The sequence below is a fragment of the Nilaparvata lugens genome, chromosome 4, assembly GCF_014356525.2.
Source record: "Nilaparvata lugens isolate BPH chromosome 4, ASM1435652v1, whole genome shotgun sequence".
In the NCBI taxonomy this organism is placed as follows: Eukaryota; Metazoa; Arthropoda; class Insecta; order Hemiptera; family Delphacidae; genus Nilaparvata; species Nilaparvata lugens.
In genome coordinates, this window is record NC_052507.1 from 56,215,186 (window position 1) to 56,237,686 (window position 22,501).

General features: G+C 35.1%; 1 protein-coding gene across 1 annotated transcript in view; it reads right to left on the reverse strand.

The window, feature by feature from the left end:
* Positions 1-1,055: 1,055 nt before the first annotated feature.
* Positions 1,056-22,501, reverse strand: part of LOC120351072 — a 39,747-nt gene continuing 18,301 nt past the window's right edge. The window contains exons 2-3 of the mRNA XM_039427029.1: positions 6,625-6,743; positions 1,056-1,133 (exon numbers count right to left, since the gene is read on the reverse strand). Coding sequence (XP_039282963.1) covers positions 1,056-1,133; positions 6,625-6,743 — 197 coding nt within the window. The remainder of the gene's footprint in view (positions 1,134-6,624; positions 6,744-22,501) is intronic.

Sequence of the window (22,501 nt, forward strand, 5' to 3'; positions counted from 1 at the left end):
CATGATCGTCCGTCTCAGGCCTTAATCTCATGTGAACAACATCCTCAGCAAAAAATAATAAATGGATGAAATAGATTTTTCTATTCATTTATTTATTCATTTGTTGATATAATTACAAATCATATGAATATGATCGGGATAGAAATGGATGAAATTATCACATCATCCACGAAGATTCTCTCCGTTCCTCTCTCTCGCTCGCTCTCTCTTGGTTATGTCGAGTGAGTAAACGTGTGTTTGTTCGGCTCTGTCTTCTAATAGATATTTCGTAGGGTTCAATTCACTAGGATATATTATACATCAAGTTATTCAGTTTCTCAAGCTAAATTCAATAGTGTAATTATATTTTTGATTAACTCACACTCTTTTTATTTATCTTGAAAAAACATTCCTAATTCTTCAGTTCACCTTCCCACCTATAAAAGTGTAAATCCACCTAATGGTACACGATGGTTCGACCGAACAGAGACACGCCAAAGAATGAGGTCAATGCTCCAAAGCCAGCTATTTCTGAAGCATTGTCCGAAGAGACCCTCCACATTATTCGACAGCAAATCGAAGAGTCTGTCCATAGTGCTGTTTCAATGGCTGTGAAGTCTATTTTCGAGGAACTTCAGGCATTGAAGGAGGAGAACAAACAGCTGCACGATAGAATTCGTGAGCTGGAGGTGTCTTGTCACCTGAAGGTCGACGACCTCGAGCAATATGGGCGCCAACATTCCATACATATTTTTGGGATCCCGGAGAGCGACAAAGAAGACACAGACCTGCTGGCACTCGATGTCTTCAACAAGAAGCTGAAAGTACCCATGACTCTGGCGGATGTCAACCGCTCGCATTGTGTTGGAAGGCATCAACCACCTCAACAAGGGCAAGCAAAACCCAAGGACCGACCCATCATAGTTCGACTCTGCAGCTACCAGACCAGGAAGATGATCTTCGACGCTAAGAGGAAGCTGAAGGGTTCCGGCATCACCATTCGCGAGGATCTGACTGCGGAGCGTCTCAAGATCCTCAATGATGCGGCCGACCAGCATGGGCACAGGAATGTCTGGTCATCTGACGGGAGGATTGAGATCTCTATTGGCGAGGGAGGATCTAAGAGGGTCCACACAGTCGAGAGGATGACCGACCTCCAAAAAATAAAGGAAAATTAAATCATTTCAGGATTCGATGACTAAGGTGCCCTTCACTACAATAATGGGAAATTTGTATTAATAGATTTCACAGTAGATATACCTTGGCATTTTTCATGACCTGGCTTCCTGTTCTATAAATGAATCTTGCCACTGCTATTTATGATTATATATAAGGCAATTATTTCAAACTGAAGAGATCCACATTTGTTAATACTGATTAATAATTTATCTTGATATTAATTCCTGAAACTACGTTCAATGCATCAACTAATCTACTCCAGAGGGTACTAAGAAAATCATTATCTCCATTCTTACTAATAATTACATCTCTTACCAAAATTATTTCCATAATTAATAATTATTTTCGAAATGCTGAATTTCAAATAAAATGGATGATTAACATACATTATAGATATAGATGTAATCTATAGGTATAGATAGTAATCTCTTCTATATTAGGTGTACATAATGATATCTTCTACTATTGCCACAGCTTGAACAATAAAAGCTAATGTGTGAAGAGTTATTGATGGAACAGAGAGGTGGGTAGTCTGTTCATATGCTTATAAAGGGGCTGTTTTTCATTTAACGTTATCTTAGACATTCATCACTAAAATATTACAGTACTCAATTTACTACTTCTATCGTTATTGCAGCTCCCAATGGTTAATTATACTTCTAATACTATATAATATTTTTTAAACTTCACCGTTCAATCCTATTTAAAACTCATCTAGAATAATCTAGCTCTTTCTCAAGCGTCTCCTCTACTTCTTATTTTTCTTCCTCATTTCTTGATTTTTGCAATGATGATTATTATTCTTCTCTATTCTTCTTCGTTTTCTTCTTCTCCTTCTCTTTCTTTTTCTTTTCTTCTTCTTTCCTTGATCAATTCAAGATCACAATACGATGTTCTATTTCTTATTCTATAGTTCAGTTTCAGAATTTCTTCTCAATTGTGCACATTCCTTCTTTCTCTTCTCTTCTTCCCCATTATTATCATTATTTTCCCTGTGATTTCCCCACTAGCTATCCAGCATGTTCAAATGTTTATTTCTCTTTCTATCTCTATTATTCCTCTTTCTATCTGATTACTTTCCACTAATATCCAAATTTGATATTGGGCTCTTTCTCACATTAAATCATACTATTTCTCTTCCATTTTATGCAAATATCATCCATTATCAGTTGTATTATGTATCTTTCCTCAATTGATAACTTTCTTAAAGATTTTTCGTTTTTCTGCTGGCTTTTTCTCCTCTTTTGCAGTTTTTAATGGATCCCATTTCGCTCTATCTCCACCTTGAACACGATCTTCCACTACTGAATTCCATCTCTCTCTATCTCAAATTGGACTTGATTTTCCACCACTGAATTTCATCTCTCTCTGTCACCACTTGGACTCGATCTTCCACTACTGGATACCTTCTCGCTCTACCTCCACTCGGACTCGATTCTTCCACTACTGGATACCTACTCGCTCTATCTCAACTTGGACTAGATCTCTCACTACCAGTTCTTCCTCAATCTTCATCTTATTCACCATTAGGATTATTCATCACTGTCACTCCACAGATCACAACATCTACATCTTATTGATGTGTTTAGTGAATTTTTTGAACTAGTGTTTTTAAATGGTGGAGGGAGCCGAACTGTCAAGGCATACAGGATGCACTCGAATCAAGAGACTTTTTCATTTAGGTTAAGTTTTAACAGTTTCATCCCCATTTTCCCCGTCATGTGTCGTTCTGAGGTCGGTTCACGATTGGTCTGCTGCTTCCATGATGCCTCTCACTGACACATCAGCTCACTCGCCCTCAAGTACGTATGATTATTTCAATAATAGTAATAATGACGCAGGTATGTTTCTAGCAAATAAGCTCAACTCTTCCAAAAAACTTTTCAAGGCTACTCACCTTAACGTCCAATCCCTCAGCTGCCACATTGATGAACTCAGAGCAATCTTCCGTTTTCAGGACTTCAATGTAATTGGAATTTCCGAATCATTTTTGAAGCCTAGTATTTCATCAAATTTTGTTGCATTACCTGGATATAATCTTTTCCGGAATGATAGATTAAATAAAGCTTGTGGAGGTGTAGCAATTTATGTGAGAGATGGTATCAAAACAAAAGTTTTAATCACATCTAAACAAGAGTATTATTACAGACCAGAGTTCATGCTACTTGAATTATCCTTATCTAGTACTGATGAATTACTCGTTGGTATCTGTTATCGCCCACCAAAAATAGGTCATTTTACAGATTTCGAAAATGACTTGCTTTCTCTTATGCCTTGTTATAGCCGTATACTAGTTATGGGGGATATGAACACCGACTTGAACATGACAAATCGTAACTTTGACTACTTCCAACTGACTACTATTTTCCAATGCCTAAACATGACTATTTTACCTCTTGATCCAACTCATCATACAAATGAATCTGACACACTCATTGACCTTCTCATTGTTAGTGATCCTAACGAGATTGTTCAAGCAGACCAAATCCCAGTCCCAGCTATTCTGGACATGATTTGATCTACTGTGTACTTTCCCATAAGATACCTAAGCCAGAAAAGAAAATTATCACTCATAGAGACTTCAAAAACTTCGATGAAGCCGCCTTCCTGACTGATGTAGCTCCATGGCATCAAATTGAAGCGTTACCCTCAGTTGATGACATGGTCAAGACTTTCGAGAATTGGACTCTGACTTTGTATGACAAACATGCACCTTATGTGACAAGGAGGATTAATAGAAAACGACGAGTACCGTGGATGACTGAAGACATACTTAAGATGATGGGGCGTAGAGACAAAGCACATAGAAAATATAAAAAGACATTTGACTTGGACAGTTTGATAGAGTATAGGAGCCTTAGAAATAGAGTTAAACAGGAATTACGGAATTCAAAGATTGAGTACTTGAATTCGTTTATGACAAACAATGGACAAGACTCTAAATCACTCTGGCAGGGAATAAAAGAATTCGGGCTTGGCAAACATAAATCGGATCCACTAATTGACTTACCATTGAACAATATAAATGACCATTTCGTTTCGCACTCTAACCAACGTGACGAAGTTGTCATTGCTAATCATATAGATGATCTTGAAGAGCAGTTTACAAACTTAGATTTACCAATTACTGATCAATTTCATTTCCATCCAATCTCAGAAGAAGACCTTTTCAGAGCAATTCAACGTATTCATAGTAATGCTACGGGTGTAGACAAAATTCCCATTAAATTTATCAAGAAGATGTTATTTGCTGTTTTACCAACCATTACATAAATTTTCAACAAGTCACTTGAAGAAGGCATTTTCCCTGAAAACTGGAAGTTTGCTCTGGTTCGCCCTCTAAATAAAGTTCCATAACCCAATAAAGTTGAGGATTTTAGACCAATCAATATTTCACCTGCATTGTCCAAAGTGCTAGAAAGACTCATTCTTGCTCAAGTTGTAAAATTTCCAGACAACAATAGTAAGCTTCATAACTTTCAATCAGGCTTTAGAAAATTCCATTCAACTGAGACAGCTCTGCTTCGTGTCACTGATGATATAAGGTTAGCTATGGACCAAAGGAAATGCACCATCCTCACCCTATTTGATTTTTCTAAAGCATTTGATACTGTTGATCATACAGTACTTATGAATAAGTTGGCTATTCTTGGTTTCAGTCACAACTCATTAGTTTGGTTATATCCTATCTATCAGGTAGGAAACAATGTGTATCTGTTGGTGACAAAAAGTCTACTTGAAAAAACGTTATGCATGGAGTACCACAAGGTTCAATTTTAGGCCCTCTCCTCTTCACTTTGTATGCTAATGACCTTTCTTCCATTATCAAATTCTCCAGTTTCCATACTTATGCAGACGACCTTCAAATCTATTTAAGCTGTCCCATAACAAAAATAATTAATGAAACAGTTGGAATAATGATTCAGGATATCAATTCGATAGTGGAATGGACAAAGAAAAATGGCCTCAAGCTTAATCCCATCAAAACACAACCCATTATAATTGGATATTCTCGTCTCATAAACAATATTGACCTTGAATCGATTCACAAAATTAGTGTAGACGGTAATGACATTCCTTACTGTAGCTCAGTTAAAAATTCAGGCATCAATATGAATAATACTCTTGACTGGTCAGAACAAGTGAACAAAACTTGTAAAAAGGTATTCTCAGCCATGCATGCATTAAAGAAAATGCACAATATTCTCCCTAGAAACATCAAATTATTATTGGTTCAATCTCTCATCTTCCCACATTTAATGTATTGTAATTCTGTTCTTAACGATATGCAAGTCACTCTGAATGATAAACTACAGCGGTGCCAAAATTATTGTCTACGTTTCGTCTACTCTCTCCAACGCCATGATCATATCATCCCAGCCCACATTGCTAGTTCAACATTAAAGCTTCCCGATCAAAGGCTTTTTCGAATAGTCAAGCTTGTTAGAGATATCTTGAAATACGGTAATCCGAACTATTTTAAAGATGATTTCAAATTTGTCTCTGAAGGTAGGAGGATAGATGCTTCACATACTAGAACCGGAGAAAGTACTTTAAGGATACCCAATCATCGAACTACAAAATCCTTCTTAGTCAGTGACTGTCGTGCATGGAATGCACTTCCTGTTTCTATCAGGTCCATCGAGAGCCGAGCGAGCTTCATCCTGACTTTAAAAAAAAACATCTTTTGGAACAAATGACTGAAACTGTCCGGCCCTAGAACGATCACATGACAACCATCCCCCACCCATCCCACAAATACAAACCTTTAAACCTGTTATAGAACGAATTGTATATATATATATATATTATATAAACTCATGTTATTCCAATTATCCACTGCATACTGCTGTATATTACTGAAAGTTATTTAGTAAAGTTATTTAAGTTATAAAGTTTTTAACTGAAAGTTAAAGTAGATTACCCTGATCTACTTTCAGCCTACTTCATTTTATTAATCAATTATTTGATCTTATCTACCTATATAATTATTTTACTTTATCAATTTTCTGTTTTTTTCTCTTAAATATTCATATTGATTAGAACGTTCACAATATTTCCATTAATAAAGAAATCCTTAGTTTGATTAATTAAATTAACGTTTCGGTAGAGAGTTAGTGAGGAGGATATTTTTAATATTCTTCCCAAAGAATGGACATTGATATGTTCCAAAGCTCCGCCAATTTATGTAGATGCATAACAATATAATTATCCATAGTTATTATATTACAAATTACTTTTTCATATCATATACAGTTCAATAATTATTTTCTTAGTCTATATTATGTAAATTCATCTATAATTTTGCTGTATTGTAAGCTATTTTATATAAGTGTATAAGCCAGTATATTGTAATCTACATAAATAAAGTACTCAATCAATCAATCAATCAATCAATTCCTTTTTATAAATCATGACTCCTGAAGCCACCTCAAGCGTCATCCGGTAACTGTTATGGGGTCCTACCAAGTGTTCAATGGTCGATGACATGGGTACCGCATCTTTGCTGACATCATTTCGAGCCTCACAAGTGTAAGCTCCGCTGTCTTGAGGAGTGGGCGACTTCACTGACAGAGTGCTCTTACCTGAAAAAATCAGAACATCTTATCATTGATCGAAAAAGAAACAATCATGATATCTAAATAGCCTTAAGACGGCATATTTTAAAATTAATTGGGGTTTGAAGCAGATTTGGACGCATGCCTTTTGTTTTGACTGGAATAGTGTGTATTGTCTATGAATAATGAATGAATACTTGTCATTTGAAATTTGAGTATATTCTTACTTTTGATCCAACCTATTACTTTGGACTTCAAATCTAAAAATTCATCTATTGAACTGATCGAATAATATTCATATAGACTTTTTTAAATAGTCATATCTGGTTCAAATAATGAGAATCTTTACTTGTATTGATCGTAATTGAAGTAATGCAATTCTTCTATGCCATTACATGACTTGTTATCCACAAATAATTGTTATTGAGAATTTTTTTACTTCTTTGTCATGTTACATGTAGGGAGGAAAGTACAATGATCAGCCAAAACTAGACGTAAGGTAAGCATGATTCATGCCAATAAAAACATGTTGCTAGTGCAAGCTATGAATAATTGTTTGAGCAAAGTCAACCATGTTGTATCCAAGTAACCAAACAGCTGCCTTAAAGCCAAATAGTGAGTATTTGTGTAACGAAGTGCAGTTCTAACAATATTATTTTTATTATTGAACGAGAATCGAATTTTAATGTTCTCAAGTGTCAACAAGCACGAGGACTCCTACTACTCCAAATATTGACAAACAGCAAGAAGCTTTTTGAGAGTTTAATTTGAATTTTCGTTCAATATTATCAGTATTTGAACAAATTCAATTTCTCGTTTCTATACATCTGTAGCCTATCAATTTTATCATTCAATACATCTCTTTCTATGCTGTGGGTTTTAGTTTTCAACTGCTAATTGTAAGATTAGGCCTTTTTGTTACTAGTATTATGCTACATTGAATGTAGTTATTTTGTTTGTTCCCTCCATTCATTTTCCTAGAACTCACAGGTGATATTTTTCTCACAAGTTTCGTTTCCCTTGAGGCATAAAGTTGCATTTCCCTCACATACCAACTCTAGAAAGAAGAATTATCATATTATTATTACAATCAGAATATTATTCACAGACATAATAATATGATATGCTCTTATAAATCATTATAGTTTCACACATTAGATATTCAAGGGAACAATAACTAGAGTCTGAGAGAAATTTCGAAATTTCTTAAAGTCATAATAATTATGATAAACTCCAGGAGTTGTCGCGCCTGGTCATTACGACCCAATCATAAATGGCTTGGTTATTTTTCTGCACTCATAAAAAAGCGTTCCTCCTCCTTCTCCTCAGTCCAATCAAATCTTCTGATAGAATAATTATGATAGATAATATCCCTATCAACTCTGCGGGTCTACTCTTTCACTATACTGTCATGTAATTTTTGACACCCAATATCCATTGTCCCAGTCACACACGTAAATTCACTTGCACTAGTGGAATACACCCAGCGCGATACAGTATAAACTTTGTGATACTTGTACATGTTTCACAAAGTTTTCTTTTTGTAACAGTTGAACATTCAATAAATAATTAAGTTAGCAAATTTTATAGAGAAAATTCATAATAGAGGTTGGAGAAAAACAATTATCATGGTTTTTGGAGATGAAGAACTTTTCTTATAATTCTCACACATGTATTTCGAATCATATCACTATTTTGTTCATAATCTATAATACTATTCCTTTCAACTCTGCGGGTCTATTCATGCACTATTGTCAAATCTATAAAACCTAGAGAAAAGTGGCTATTGAATCTCAAATTTTATCGTTCTCTGTCACGTATTACTTCATATGGTCCAATCAACCCTAACCAGACCACAAACAGTCTGAGTCTTTGTTCTGGTCTGGAAGTGTGTATGGCTGTCTTCAGACCTATTCATGATTTTCAGACCGTCTGCGGGTCTGCTGACTTGAACCACAGACAACAGACTGTTTGTGCTTTAAGAAAAAAATTTTATTTTCAATTGTGAGACTCCTCATTCCTCTATAATGATCATTGGAATAATCATTAGGATTTTATGGAATTGAATAAGATTTTATGTCTATTCAGATTATTTTATAATATTTTTCTTGTGATTGGTGACTTGGCAAGGGTTTCTGGAATATTCCAGTGTGTTGTGGTCGACAGAGTTGTCTGCCAATGGCAAACGCTTCCTAGAACCTTCTGGTAAACAACATGGCGGTGACAGGGGGCTTCTAGATAATTCCCGTGAGTTCACGTCATGGTGCAGGGAGTCATCGACCAATGACTAGCGCGTTCTGGAACCTTCTGTTAATCAACATGCACTGTGATTGTTCGGCCGTGTTCGAGACCTCCAGATCCTCCTCGATTGTTAAAAAAATCACAGTGAATTGTTCACTTCTTCTTCATTGTGACAGACTAGTGATAAATGTTATTAATCGTGACAGACCAGTGATAAAGTGATAATAGACTTTTGTAGTTGTTTAAACAGTTATATTCTTAGTGACAGTTATCCTTATACGGTTCTTATACTAGTAAATGTGAACTTGTGATAATTCGGTGTAATTTATTAGGTAGAGTGAAGCTCTTATTGGGGAATTATATCGCCTCCAAGGTTAGGTCGACACACGTATAACGAATCTTGTACAGAATCACCAGTATTGAGGTTAGGAACTCTAAAATGCGTGCGTGAACGCTAAGTGAACACCAGACTGACTGAGTCACTACAAGATTCGATATAATCGACTGAATCGCGGGAGGCATAAACACTCGCTCACCCTTGATTCTTCTTATGACTGATTGTATAATGATAAAATTTTCAGAGGTAGTGTAGCGGTCGCTAAACACTGAATACAGATATCTTAAAAGTATTACTTGTGATGAAACAGCATATAAAATCATACAGGTCGAGCAAAAATCCCGATGTAGATAATCTACGGGACTGCGTCTCTAATAAGTTCCGGAAGATTAAGATAGGGTACTAAGGACCAGAGATCGTTCGGAATATACTTCGAGAACAGAGTCTTGTCGGGCTTTATGCTCTATTGTAGGAAATTATATTATCTCCAGCTGAATCTGCCATACAGTAGAAAAATTCGCTCCCAAGCCGAAGTTGGTCACAGATAAAAGCTGATATATGAGCAGGTAAGGACAGAGAATAGACAATCTCGATCTGACCCCACACACTACATCCACTTAGATCTGTTCCAATATCCAGGTTGAATCAATCATTTCAATGATCGTACTTGATCGGTTCTTGATAATATAGAACGTGTCAGACACAATAATTGGCAGGCTTAAGAAATAATCGAACTCAGAAGACGAATTGACAAAGTGGAAATATAATACAATAGAATATATAATTTAACAGTGCAGATTTAAAGCTTGGATTACAGATTGAAAATAGTTTAACATTGACAAGATAACTAGAAATTTGCTTGTGCTCGCATGATACTATGCATGATCCAACAGACTTTATAATTGACAAATTTAACAGTTTTTTTGAAACAATGAAAATGAATTATAAAAGATTTTTAAAATTACTCAAGGTCGTGGTTCTGGCAGTGGAGGATAGTTAATCAACTACAAGTTCTTATAAATTCTATACCAGATAAAATCCTTGATTCTAATGGTTTTAAGCACTTGTCGGCGTGGCCATTACTTTAACGAAGAAAATTTTATATTTTTCTGCACTGTATTTTCTTTCGAAGCGAAGATTGGGGCCCCAAAACATGAAGACTCACGTGAATCCCCTTGGCGGTCGTGGCTCCTTTAGATCGAATTTTGTATGATCGGTGGCTGATCCAGGCTTCGGTCTTAGCACGTGTGGAATTTTAATTGAATTTTTCCTTCACCAATTAAATTAGGGAATAATTGAATTAGAATTTCTAGAATAATCAATTGATGAATAATTTTACAAAATAATAGATAAATTAGCCTAAGATATTGGCTCACAGATAAGAAATACAAAAATCGAACAAAATTTCACTAATAGGTCTTTGGTAACTTTTTAACAAGGTCTTAACGGTGAGGATTTTAAAAGGGAAGTGTCTTGCCTTCTTCTAAGCCTTTGGCTAGAACCTTTTTCTGAGAATCTCTGTGTAATTAATTTGCTCGAAAATTCGCTATTGGTAGAATGATTATGACGTAGGCATGACATCAGTGGCAGGCAGTAAAATATAATTCTTTTGATTACAATAATAACTTAATTCGTATAATTTTGTAAAATGCTTAATTCTCTAGATACAGTTCCCCTATACAGTGTACATGCACTAGCATATATGATAAGGCAAGTTTGCTGGCTGATAACAGATAAATATATGATGCTTTCAAACGATCATCCTTTTTGGTGCCATTTCTATAACATATCATTGGCTCAGGCTTGCCAAAGAGATTCATTCACCATGTGACTCAGTTGAAACAATAATTTGTGATTTAATATTCCTATAGAATTCTTATTATATTCAAAACTGTTATACTGGATAAAGTGGATATCCAATTGATGCAACGTCTGGATGCAGCTAAAGACATTACGACACAGACCGTTCCAGCTCCAGCCAGGGACAATAGGACTAGCGGAACTCTGATTGATCGATTAAATACATTCATCGGTGATGAATTATTCACAGACAATGACATTGATGTGTATTGTAAGAAAATTTTCTCTAGATGTAAAGATTTAATTGTCGTTGACACGGCTGTAGTGTCTTTGATTATCAATGATAGTAGTTATGACCTCTCCTTTTCATGCCCCAATTCGTCAGTAAACAGAAATATTGCCTTTATTCTTAATGACAATTGCAAAGTTGATTCTGTAAATGGATGGAGTGGCTCACACTGGAGTCTTGTTGTATTTGATTACATTGATAGTACTTTCTATAATTTCGATTCTATGAGAGAATATAACAAGAGGTCATTGAATATTTTGGTGGAAAGAATGTAACTGGTTCTCAATTCGGATAGGATAGTTCATGTAGACTGTCTGCAACAGCAAAACTCATTTGACTGTGGTTTCTTATCGCTCTTTCACCTTGAAAGCTACATCAAAATCAGAACTAAGAACAAAAGTAAATCCATTAATAATAGTTTTGAATTTGCCAGATTTGATACAAAAAAGTATAGATTGGAGGTATTGAGTGCCATCGTTAATTTTTTAAAGCAGCAGAATGATGATATTGGTAATTTTTCTCAATCTACTGCCTCAACAAATCTTGAAAAAAAATCTCTTGCTCCGAAGTCAAGAACTGTTAAACCAGTTAGAAAAATTAAACTATTCATGAGTAGCCAGGGTCGTACTGTTGTTGATAAATTAATGCGTGACAAAAATGAAAAATGTAAAGTAACAGGTACACTAAAGCCTGGAGCTTGTTTTGAGGATGTGACCAGGAAGAGCGTGGGTGACTGCTCAGATTTGGGGCCTCTGGATGCGGCAGTGTTGATTGGAGGGGGTAATGACATTGCCAGAAATGATGCCAAAGGTTTCATATCAGTCCTGCGTAGGAGGCTGGCTGATTTAAGACACACCAGAGTATTTTTATTTGACATTCCACACAGGTATGGCCTCCCAAAATGGTCTTGTGTAAATGAAGCAATTCAATGGGCAAATTCTGAGATACATAAAACATGTAAACATTTTGAAAATGTCACTGTGTTAGAGCTTTGTAAGTTGGGGAAACGTTTTCATACGAAACATGGGCACCCCATGATTAATGCGCGTAGTGGCCTCTCTATCGCATCGCTCCTACTAGTCTATGCATTCAAATTATGTATTTCAGGAACGCTATCTTATGTATTTTCGGTCGCTGAACACGATTTTTCAACTCTCAAGCCTCAATAATCAATAATTCTCATCATAATATACAAATTATGGTCAAAATTACAAACTTCATCTCATTCTGCAAGGAAACTAAGAAATGACTGTTTGAAATAAACGAAACTTGGGTTTCAAGGAATATATTAAGATAGAATAATGAAAATATTAATATGTGTTTGTGTTTTATTGTTTTATTTCAAAGTCATTTATTGTGATGCGCTGCAGGCTAAATTATAATTACACACTGGCCACGCTTACTTGATATAGTGTGGTCAGTTAATTTCCAAGAAGTGTTTGTGGAATTTCTTAGTTCTTAAAGATGGATATGGAATTCATCATTCATTTTTATCATAATAGTAATTATGTTTATTATGAAAGTTATTATCTTTCATGAATCCTCAGTTTGTCGTGAACTTTCGAGAAATTATATCCAATAAATTATAATAATATATATGTGTCAAATCAAAATGAAATGAAAATTTTAATATTCATTCAAATTATTCCTAACAGTATTATTATAATGGTATTCCACTAACTTTTGATTGATTCATCCATTATGGTATTCCCGTTCAGACTGTTTTGAAATGGTAACAAGTTATTCAGTATCAAAAGTTGGGAATAGAATAGTTTTGGGCCATGCCTGTGATTCTTTCTCAAACATAATATTTATATGATTTGTAATTCAATCCACAAATGAATGAATGAATGTATTCCTGCACATAGCTAACGTATGTTAAACGTATGTTAACGTGCAAATCTTTGCCACAGATTTAGAAATCAAGTCTCGATGGTTTGGAGAGCCTATTATTGGAGTGATTCTTTTACTTTGCTGCTTTTAGTATGTTCACTACTTTTGTTTGAATTTAGACCATATACATGAAAAACAATGTCCACCTGTATCACTCCATCTTCATTGAGAATTTTCATGATTCTTCTCATCACAAAGTTTCTATAATCTTGCAGCGTATTGAAAGTTTTGAAAAGTGAAGTAGGAGTTGAATTCAGGAGAGCCATGTTATCATTACGAGAATTTGTCAACGATATTTGGGGATTTAGTCAAATCCACAACTAGTTCCACTCACAATTTCATGGGCCAAGTGAGATTAATAGTTTTTTTCAAATATCCATCAGATGTTGACAGAGATTGCGGTTATTGTAAAAATGCATGCTGCACTTAAACTTCAATGTTGAATTATCTTTAAACAGCTACCTAGTAAAAATACAGAGATCAGATCTTTTTGTTCTAGAATGAACTAAAACTAGGATTTTTTGTTTAAGTGCATCGTGGAGAATGACAGAGCTCTGTTTTTTTATAGGTGAGAATACACTTTTACAATTTGCCACAACTATGTTAAGATAAAAATCGTTGGAGACCGAATAACTATTTCTTTTTACATTCAAAAGAGAATCACACATTTCTTCACTTGCTTCCAGACCATTGATAATATTATGCAGATTCTGTTTCCATCAGAGTCTTGAAGAAAAATGTAATGTTCTCGTGAGAAGGTTATGCTTCTGGAAATCTTTCTCATCTCTCATTATTATTGTTTTACTTCCTTCAATTTGGCATTATAGTCTGGGGAGGTTCCACAAATGCATCAGTAAAGTGTTTGGAAATAACCCAGAAGCCATTATCAAGGCAGCTCTTTGTGTTCCGATCCGTTACCCCACAGAAGCGTTGTTCATTCATTTAAAGTGCTGGACCTGAGACAACTTTTTATCAAGAACCTGCTTTTGTTTGGTTTTAAAGAAATTTCAATATGTTGCAACCTGTGAACCATGTTTATCCAACTAGATATAGAATTAATGTCGGCATAACTGTCCCCCCTATCAATAGATCTGCATCAGCATCCAACCCTCACCACCTTATCCATATTATCTACCAGAATATCCCAACAGATTTGCGTACAGTTTTACCAAGCACAAATATCTACAAAAGAATGCTTACCTCATGGCTAATTCAAACTGGTAGAGAATCTTCTAAAAATATGTTAAGGTCAGCCCACACCACTTATATTTAAAAATACATTTCATAGTTTCTCCTCCCTTCTGATATATTATCTTCAAATGATCACTAATCTTATTTTTATTCTTTGTATTCTCAGTTCTATAATATTATATCTTCTCTTCAGATTTTAGATCCTATTCTACATTAATTTCCTCATTATCCTTATATTCTTATCTCTCTCTCTCTCTCTCTCTCTCTCTCTCTCTCTCTCTCTCTCTCTCTCCTCTCTCTCTCTCTCTCTCTCTCTCTCTCCTCTCTCTCTCTCTCTCTCTCTCTATCTATCTATCTATGTATGTACGGTATGCATTTGTATGTGTAGGTCTATACATGCATCTGTGAACATATATGTGTATGTTTATTTTTCTTCTTAAAAATAATAATAAACTATTAGACGGTGCAGTACTTGATCAAAATCCAATGCAACTCGGTCCCCGCGCACAGGCACAGCCCATGCGGGGACCTTCCTCCTATCCAACAGTTATTTGTGTTAACAGCAATAATAGTTATCAATGTTTATTAATTTAACAGTCACAGTTTTTGTTAATCATGGTCATGTATTTTTAGTAATTTTATTTTATATACATTATAATATCAACATAGGCTACTAGGCTCATAGTCATGTTATAATTCTGTGTATATCTTGAGTTTTATTGCTCCTATAACATGTATTGTGTTTTTGTTTTTGAGGAATAAACAGTTTGATTTGATTTGATTTGATTTGATGACTTTCTTCACACCCTCCAGTGATATCCATAATGATGTCACATGTCAACATATTTGAACAGAATATCTTTGATGGAAGATTTATTTATATAGTAGCAGCCATTTTAGGAAAGCCTTTGAAGACTAGGTATTGCAATCACTCACCTATGAGTTTTAGATGATCGAATGAGGGTTTGTTCCAAAGCATGAACGGTTGTCACATTATTACATCTTCAAGGTTTCCTTTTGACAGAAAGTCAATGTATTGACTGTATAGAGTAATGTTTCCTTATTGGAAATGATTTTTCTACTTCTGTGGGTATTTTTTCATATTTTCTAGATACAACACAGACTCCATTGCATAGTTTGTGTGATTGAATGAAAAAAGTATGGGATCTTTTCTCGACCAGTTTCTATGTGCAATACCAGAGTCCTTCCTTAAGAGCACGAATACAATTTAAGATAATTCAAACCATGTTACAATAATCAGTCATAAATTTCAAGTAGTCATTGATTTTGCATTGTGATTCTAAAAAAACTCCACAAATAGCTTCAGACTTCTTTCAAATATACGTTGACAATCTCTCATATTTGAACCGTTCATGAGTCCTTCCTATAATGTTTTCCAGCCTTGTTTGCTCTCTTGGCGATTCCTATAATATTCCTATCTGACCTTTCCAAACATCGAATAAACGACACAATCTCGTTCTTCATTATTCATTGATATATTCTTTACTACGACTGTTGAATATTTAATCTTACAAAATGTTAACCAGAAGAAATCGAAATGAACTGTTGAAATTGTCAGATGTGGACTGCATGCATCTGAGTGATGGACTGATGAATGAGGAAGTTGTGCAGTTGGCTGTTCAAATACATGGAGCACTGGGTGTCATATCTTCCAATTATTCTAATGATGCAATTGTGGAAATTGTCCCTCATCTTATCAGTACTCTGAATCGACTAGATGCCTGCCTAAAAGTAAATGACGACCTTCAAGGAATCTTAAGTGATATTTCAACCGAGAATTCTCAATTAAAAAAGAATTTAGATATTGAAAAGCAAAGAAGAATCGATTGTTTTGAAGAGTCATTAAACATGGAAGAACAAACTGATCAGGAGATACAACGATTAAAAAAACAAGTCAATGATTTATTGGAAAATAGAGAAAAACTTGAATTCAGTGCTGGAGTGGAAGTTAGGTCTTTTGCCCATATGTCAACACAGACTAAATCAAAAATGACATGTTCAGACTGCTCTAGACTCCATGAAAAATTAAGAATTAAGCAGATGGAACTTATGGAGGTGAGACAACGTCGGTGGGAGGATCGGATTGAGCTGGAGGAGGGAGCGAAGATGTCTTCAATAAATAATAGGCTTAATAAATCTCCATACGAGAAGCGATCAGACAACATTGTCGAAAACTCAACAACTGTTTTATCAATTAGTAAAGCTCCAAATCCATCAAATATTGAACATACTAGATTGAATTCAAAGGGAATTGTCAAGAAAAATAAGGAGACTGGAAAAATAAAAATTGTTGCTGACAGTCATGGCAGACGTTTGGTGAAGCTGGTGGCTGATGCGTCCGACGGTGCCGTAGAAGGTGTCATCAAACCGGGGGCCACATTCGATCAAGTAGCATCCAGCTGTACCCAGGAGGGTTCATCCCTATCCAACAAGGACCTCATTGTTATCATCGGTGGAACCAACGACATGCATAAGGATCGATCTGGCGACTTTCTAACTTCATTGAGGAATCAGCTGCAGGGTTTAATGCACACTAATGTATTGTTAATGAACATTCCATATCGTTATGATCTTCCTAAAAATTCTTCTATTAATTGTACTATTAAGAATACCAATCAATCCATTCGTAAGCTTTGCGGTGGTTTTTCAAATGTTAAGGTCTTGAATGTTGAAGACATTGGCCGTCGTTTCCATACCCGCCATGGATTGCATTTCAGTTTCATGGGAAAGCGCTACATATCGGATTCTATAGCAAAAGCGTATCATAATTTGTCACTGGATCTTGACTCTTCTAGCACTGTAGATTATTATACTATTTCCACTGATAAACTGGCTGATAACGTTGCTGATGGTACACTACACTCACATAGACGCACTTTAAACGGACAGTAAATGACAAGGCTCAAAAGAGAGTTACTTCTCCTAATCAGACTTCTATTCATAAAAATAGATCAGTTTTTGACAAGATTTCTATATTACATCAAAATGTTCAACACCTACCATCACGATTGGAAATGTTGAAAATAAATTTACAGGAGTTGGAGCCAGAGATACTAGCTATTTCAGAGCATAAAATGTCAAGTGCTGAAACAGAAATACTAAATCTACCAAACTATCTGATAAGTTCACAATTTTCTAGACTTAACAGTACTGGGGGTGGGGTCATGATTCTAGTGCACAATAAATTTTTCTCAATATGTAAACGTGTAAATCTACCTGCTATTCAGTCAATAACGACTGAAAAAGAGTTTGAATGTTGTTTAACTGAGTTTTCACTTGATAATTTTAATTTTGTCCTGGCTTGCTTATATAGAACACCTCAGCATTGTTATTTAGATCCATTCTTAGAAAAGTTAGAAATACTTCTTGAAATTCTATGTAAAAAATATAAAAAAGTTATCGTTGCAGGTGACATAAATATCAATGTTCTGGAGAAAAATAACACATATAATAAGTTCGTGAATGTACTGAAAATGCATAATATGATTTATAAAGTCAATTTCCCTACAAGAATTACTACCACATCTGAAACAGCGATAGATAACTTTATTACCAACATAGCTGATGATAGTTTAAAGATATCGGGTATAATCACTCATATCTCGGACCACGATGCGCAGCTGCTCGAGATCCGAGGTATGAGTGTGTTCCGCGATAAGCCAATCAGGAAATTTTGTCGTAGATTTGATGACTGCCACTTAGAAGTGTTCTATAGAGAGTTAGCTCATTTAAATTGGATGGAGGTTTATCAATCACCAGTGGATGAAAAGTACAATGTCTTTATCTCGACTTTTTCACATTATTTTAATATTAATTTTCCAAAAATCCTGAGAACTATGAAAGAAACTGATAGTAGGAACGGGATGAGTCCAGAGGTCACTGATAAAAAAAGAGAATTATTAGAGTTAGAGAATTTACATAGACAAACAAAAAGAGAAGAATTAAAGATTCAAATAAAAAATAATAGAAAAGCTCTTAAACTTATGATTGTAAAGAATAAACAAAAATACTTTGATGGGAAAATTTCTAATTCTAAAAATAAGAATAAAGTAACTTGGAAAATTATAAATGCTGAGGTGGGTAAGAATAGGAAGAACAACTCAAATCTAAGTGTAATAAGCGATGGTATACACTCAACGAATCCTAGTACTGTGAGCAATATATTTAACGATTTTTTTGTTTCGGCTGTTGATAGGTTTGTTAAACCAGATATTCCCAATGGTTCTAGACCTGTAACTGTACAAAATCCACGTTGTTGTCAATCTTCATTGAGGTTTAGATTTGAACCTATTACTGAGTGTCAATTACATAAAATAGTGATGTCATTTGAGAACAAACACTCTTCTGGGCCAGATGATATCCCAATAACGGTAGTGAAACGAGTTTTACGAGCTATAATCAAGCCATTAACACACATTATAAATTCATCCCTTATAGCAGGTCAATTTCCTGATAAACTGAAGATAGCTAAAGTTTTTCCAATATTTAAAAAAGGTGACATCAAAGATCCAGGTTGCTACAGACCAATAGCGTTGTTATCAGTTTTCTCAAAAATCATTGAACGTGTGGTATATATTCAATTAATGAAATACCTAGAAGCAAACCATTTATTGGATAAAGAACAGCATGGTTTCCGCTCAAAAAAGTCAACAATTACAGCAATGGTGGATTTCATAGATACCATAATTAATACAATAGATAAAGGTGAGAGAATTATTGGCATATTTTTAGATATGACACGTGCATTTGATAGTGTGTCTCATAATGTTCTTTTGCGCGCATTAGAGGAATTGGGAGTACATGATAAGGAGAGGAAGTGGTTCTCATCTTATTTGATTGGCAGACAGCAATTTGTTGAAATAGAGCATACTGAGGAGAAAAACAATCATAGTTACAAATACAGTTATCGCTCTAACCTAAGAAGTTTAAAGTATGGTGTCCCTCAAGGGTCCATTTTGGGTCCCTTACTATTCCTATGTTACATCAAGGGTCTGCCTGATGTGGTTCGAGCACATGCCTCTGTGTGTCTCTATGCAGATGATGCTAACATCATATTTTCAGGAAAATCGATTGAGGATGTAGAACTCTCATCTGCTGTAGGCCTGTCCTCTATTAATGAATACCTGAATAGCCGAAATCTCTTGCTGAACTCAAGTAAGTCTATTGTAGTCCCCTTTTCAACAAGGCAGAACAGGAGTGAATTGTGTCCAAGCGTAGCTATGAATAACACCCTTTTGGATTGTAAAGATCAAACTAAATTTCTTGGTCTGTTAATAGATAGTAACCTTTCGTGGGATAATCATGTTGCCAATGTTGTGAAAAAAATATCCCCAGGTCTATATGCATTGCGTCAAATGTCCAGTTTATGTAGTATACAAATATTAAAATCAATATACCACTCAGTAGTACATGCACATCTATCATATGGTCTCTGCATATATGGTAGTACAAGTAAAAGTAACCTTGATAAAATTCTAAAACAGCAAAAACGAGCAATAAGAATTATGCTGAACCTCAATAGAACTGATTCTGTAAAATTAGCTTTCTCAGACCTGGAAATTTTAACAATATATGGACAATACATATATGATGTTATAGTCTTTTTCAAAAAATTTGGTGACACAAACTTGAGAAATAACACTCACGGTTATAATACAAGGTTTGGTCGTATAACAGAGAGGCACAGATTAGATCTTTTTACGAAAAAAACCATATACAGAGGTAAGAAGTGTTTTGTAAAGTTGCCAAGCAGTCTCCAAATATTAGAAGATCCAACAATGTTTGCAAAGTATCTAAGGGAATATCTGGTAAAATTGTCGCTGTATTCGTTTGAAGAGTTTAACATTGATTTTTGACGAAACGTTTTTGTCTATACTAGGCTAGCCTAGTTATTTATATCTATATATATATTTAATCTATTGACACTGTTCCAATGTATTTCTTACATCTGATGAATAAAGACTATTTCTATTTATATTTCTATTTCTACTCCATTAATTGACTTTCGCAATTCCAAAGTGATAATTGAACTAAATCGAATAATTATTGTCTCTTCATGAAATATTAGTTTTTATCGACTGAGAAACACATATAGGATTCCTAAAAAGATGGTTCTTCATTACAATGTAATTATAAATAATAAAGTTTGTAATTTTGACCATAATTTGTATATTATGATGAGAATTATTAATTATTGAGGCTTGAGAGTTGAAAAATCGTGTTCAGCGACCGAAAATACATAAGATAGCGTTCCTGAAATACATAATTTGAATGCATAGACTAGTAGGAGCGATGCGATAGAGAGGCCACTACGCGCATTAATCATGGGGGAGGACCGCGCCGCAGCGTAACAGTGCTACTTATCCCCCTCCCACCGCCGCATCTATGATCGTAACCCCCAAACTATATATATCATTGGATTCAGGAAGAAACGGCCTACAACGTTTATTGAGAACCTTTTCCTCTAAGTCGGCCAACGACTTAAATATTCGAGAAATAATAAAAAGTCCATAATAAAAAAATACATTTTTCGAGATATTTTATTTTTTTACGGAAAAACTATGCGGTTTATCGCAAAAATGTAGAGAACCACATTGAAAGCCAGTTATGTGTACATAATATTGAGAAAAAATTCAAAGCTGTACTATGAATAGTAACTGCAGGACAGGTGATTTTATAAGCGCGCGCTTTTTACAACTTTCCCCCCTCCCCATCAATTTGTCGACCACCCTGGGACGTGACGACATCGAGTTTCATATACACTAAAGACCCCCTAACAATAATCCGAAGTCAAATTCTCTGCCTCTCTCATGTATGCTCAATGTAAGCCAGCGCCTGGACTAAATAGGACTAGCGGAACTCTGATTGATCGATTAAATACATTCATCGGTGATGAATTATTCACAGACAATGACATTGATGTGTATTGTAAGAAAATTTTTTCTAGATGTAAAGATTTAATTGTCGTTGACACGGCTGTAGTGTCTTTGATTATCAATGATAGTAGTTATGACCTCTCCTTTTCATGCCCCAATTCGTCAGTAAACAGAAATATTGCCTTTATTCCTAATGACAATTGCAAAGTTGATTCTGTAAATGGATGGAGTGGCTCACACTGGAGTCTTGTTGTATTTGATTACATTGATAGTACTTTCTATAATTTCGATTCTATGAGAGAATATAACAAGAGGTCATTGAATATTTTGGTGGAAAGAATGTAACTGGTTCTCTATTCGGATAGGATAGTTCATGTAGACTGTCTGCAACAGCAAAACTCATTTGACTGTGGTTTCTTATCGCTCTTTCACCTTGAAAGCTACATCAAAATCAGAACTAAGAACAAAAGTAAATCCATTAATAATAGTTTTGAATTTGCCAGATTTGATACAAAAAAGGTATAGATTGGAGGTATTGAGTGCCATCGTTAATTTTTTAAAGCAGCAGAATGATGATATTGGTAATTTTTCTCAATCTACTGCCTCAACAAATCTTAAAAAAAATCTCTTGCTCCGAAGTCAAGAACTGTTAAACCAGTTAGAAAAATTAAACTATTCATGAGTAGCCAGGGTCGTACTGTTGTTGATAAATTAATGCGTGACAAAGATGAAAAATGTAAAGTAACAGGTACACTAAAGCCTGGAGCTTGTTTTGAGGATGTGACCAGGGAGAGCGTGGGTGACTGCTCAGATTTGGGGCCTCTGGATGCGGCAGTGTTGATTGGAGGGGGTAATGACATTGCCAGAAATGATGCCAAAGGTTTCATGTCAGTCCTGCGTAGGAGGCTGGCTGATTTAAGACACACCAGAGTATTTTTATTTGACATTCCACACAGGTATGGCCTCCCAAAATGGTCTTGTGTAAATGAAGCAATTCAATGGGCAAATTCTGAGATACATAAAACATGTAAACATTTTGAAAATGTCACTGTGTTAGAGCTTTGTAAGTTGGGGAAACGTTTTCATACGAAACATGGGCACCACTTGAATAATCTTGGAAAGCGGTACGTTGCCTCAC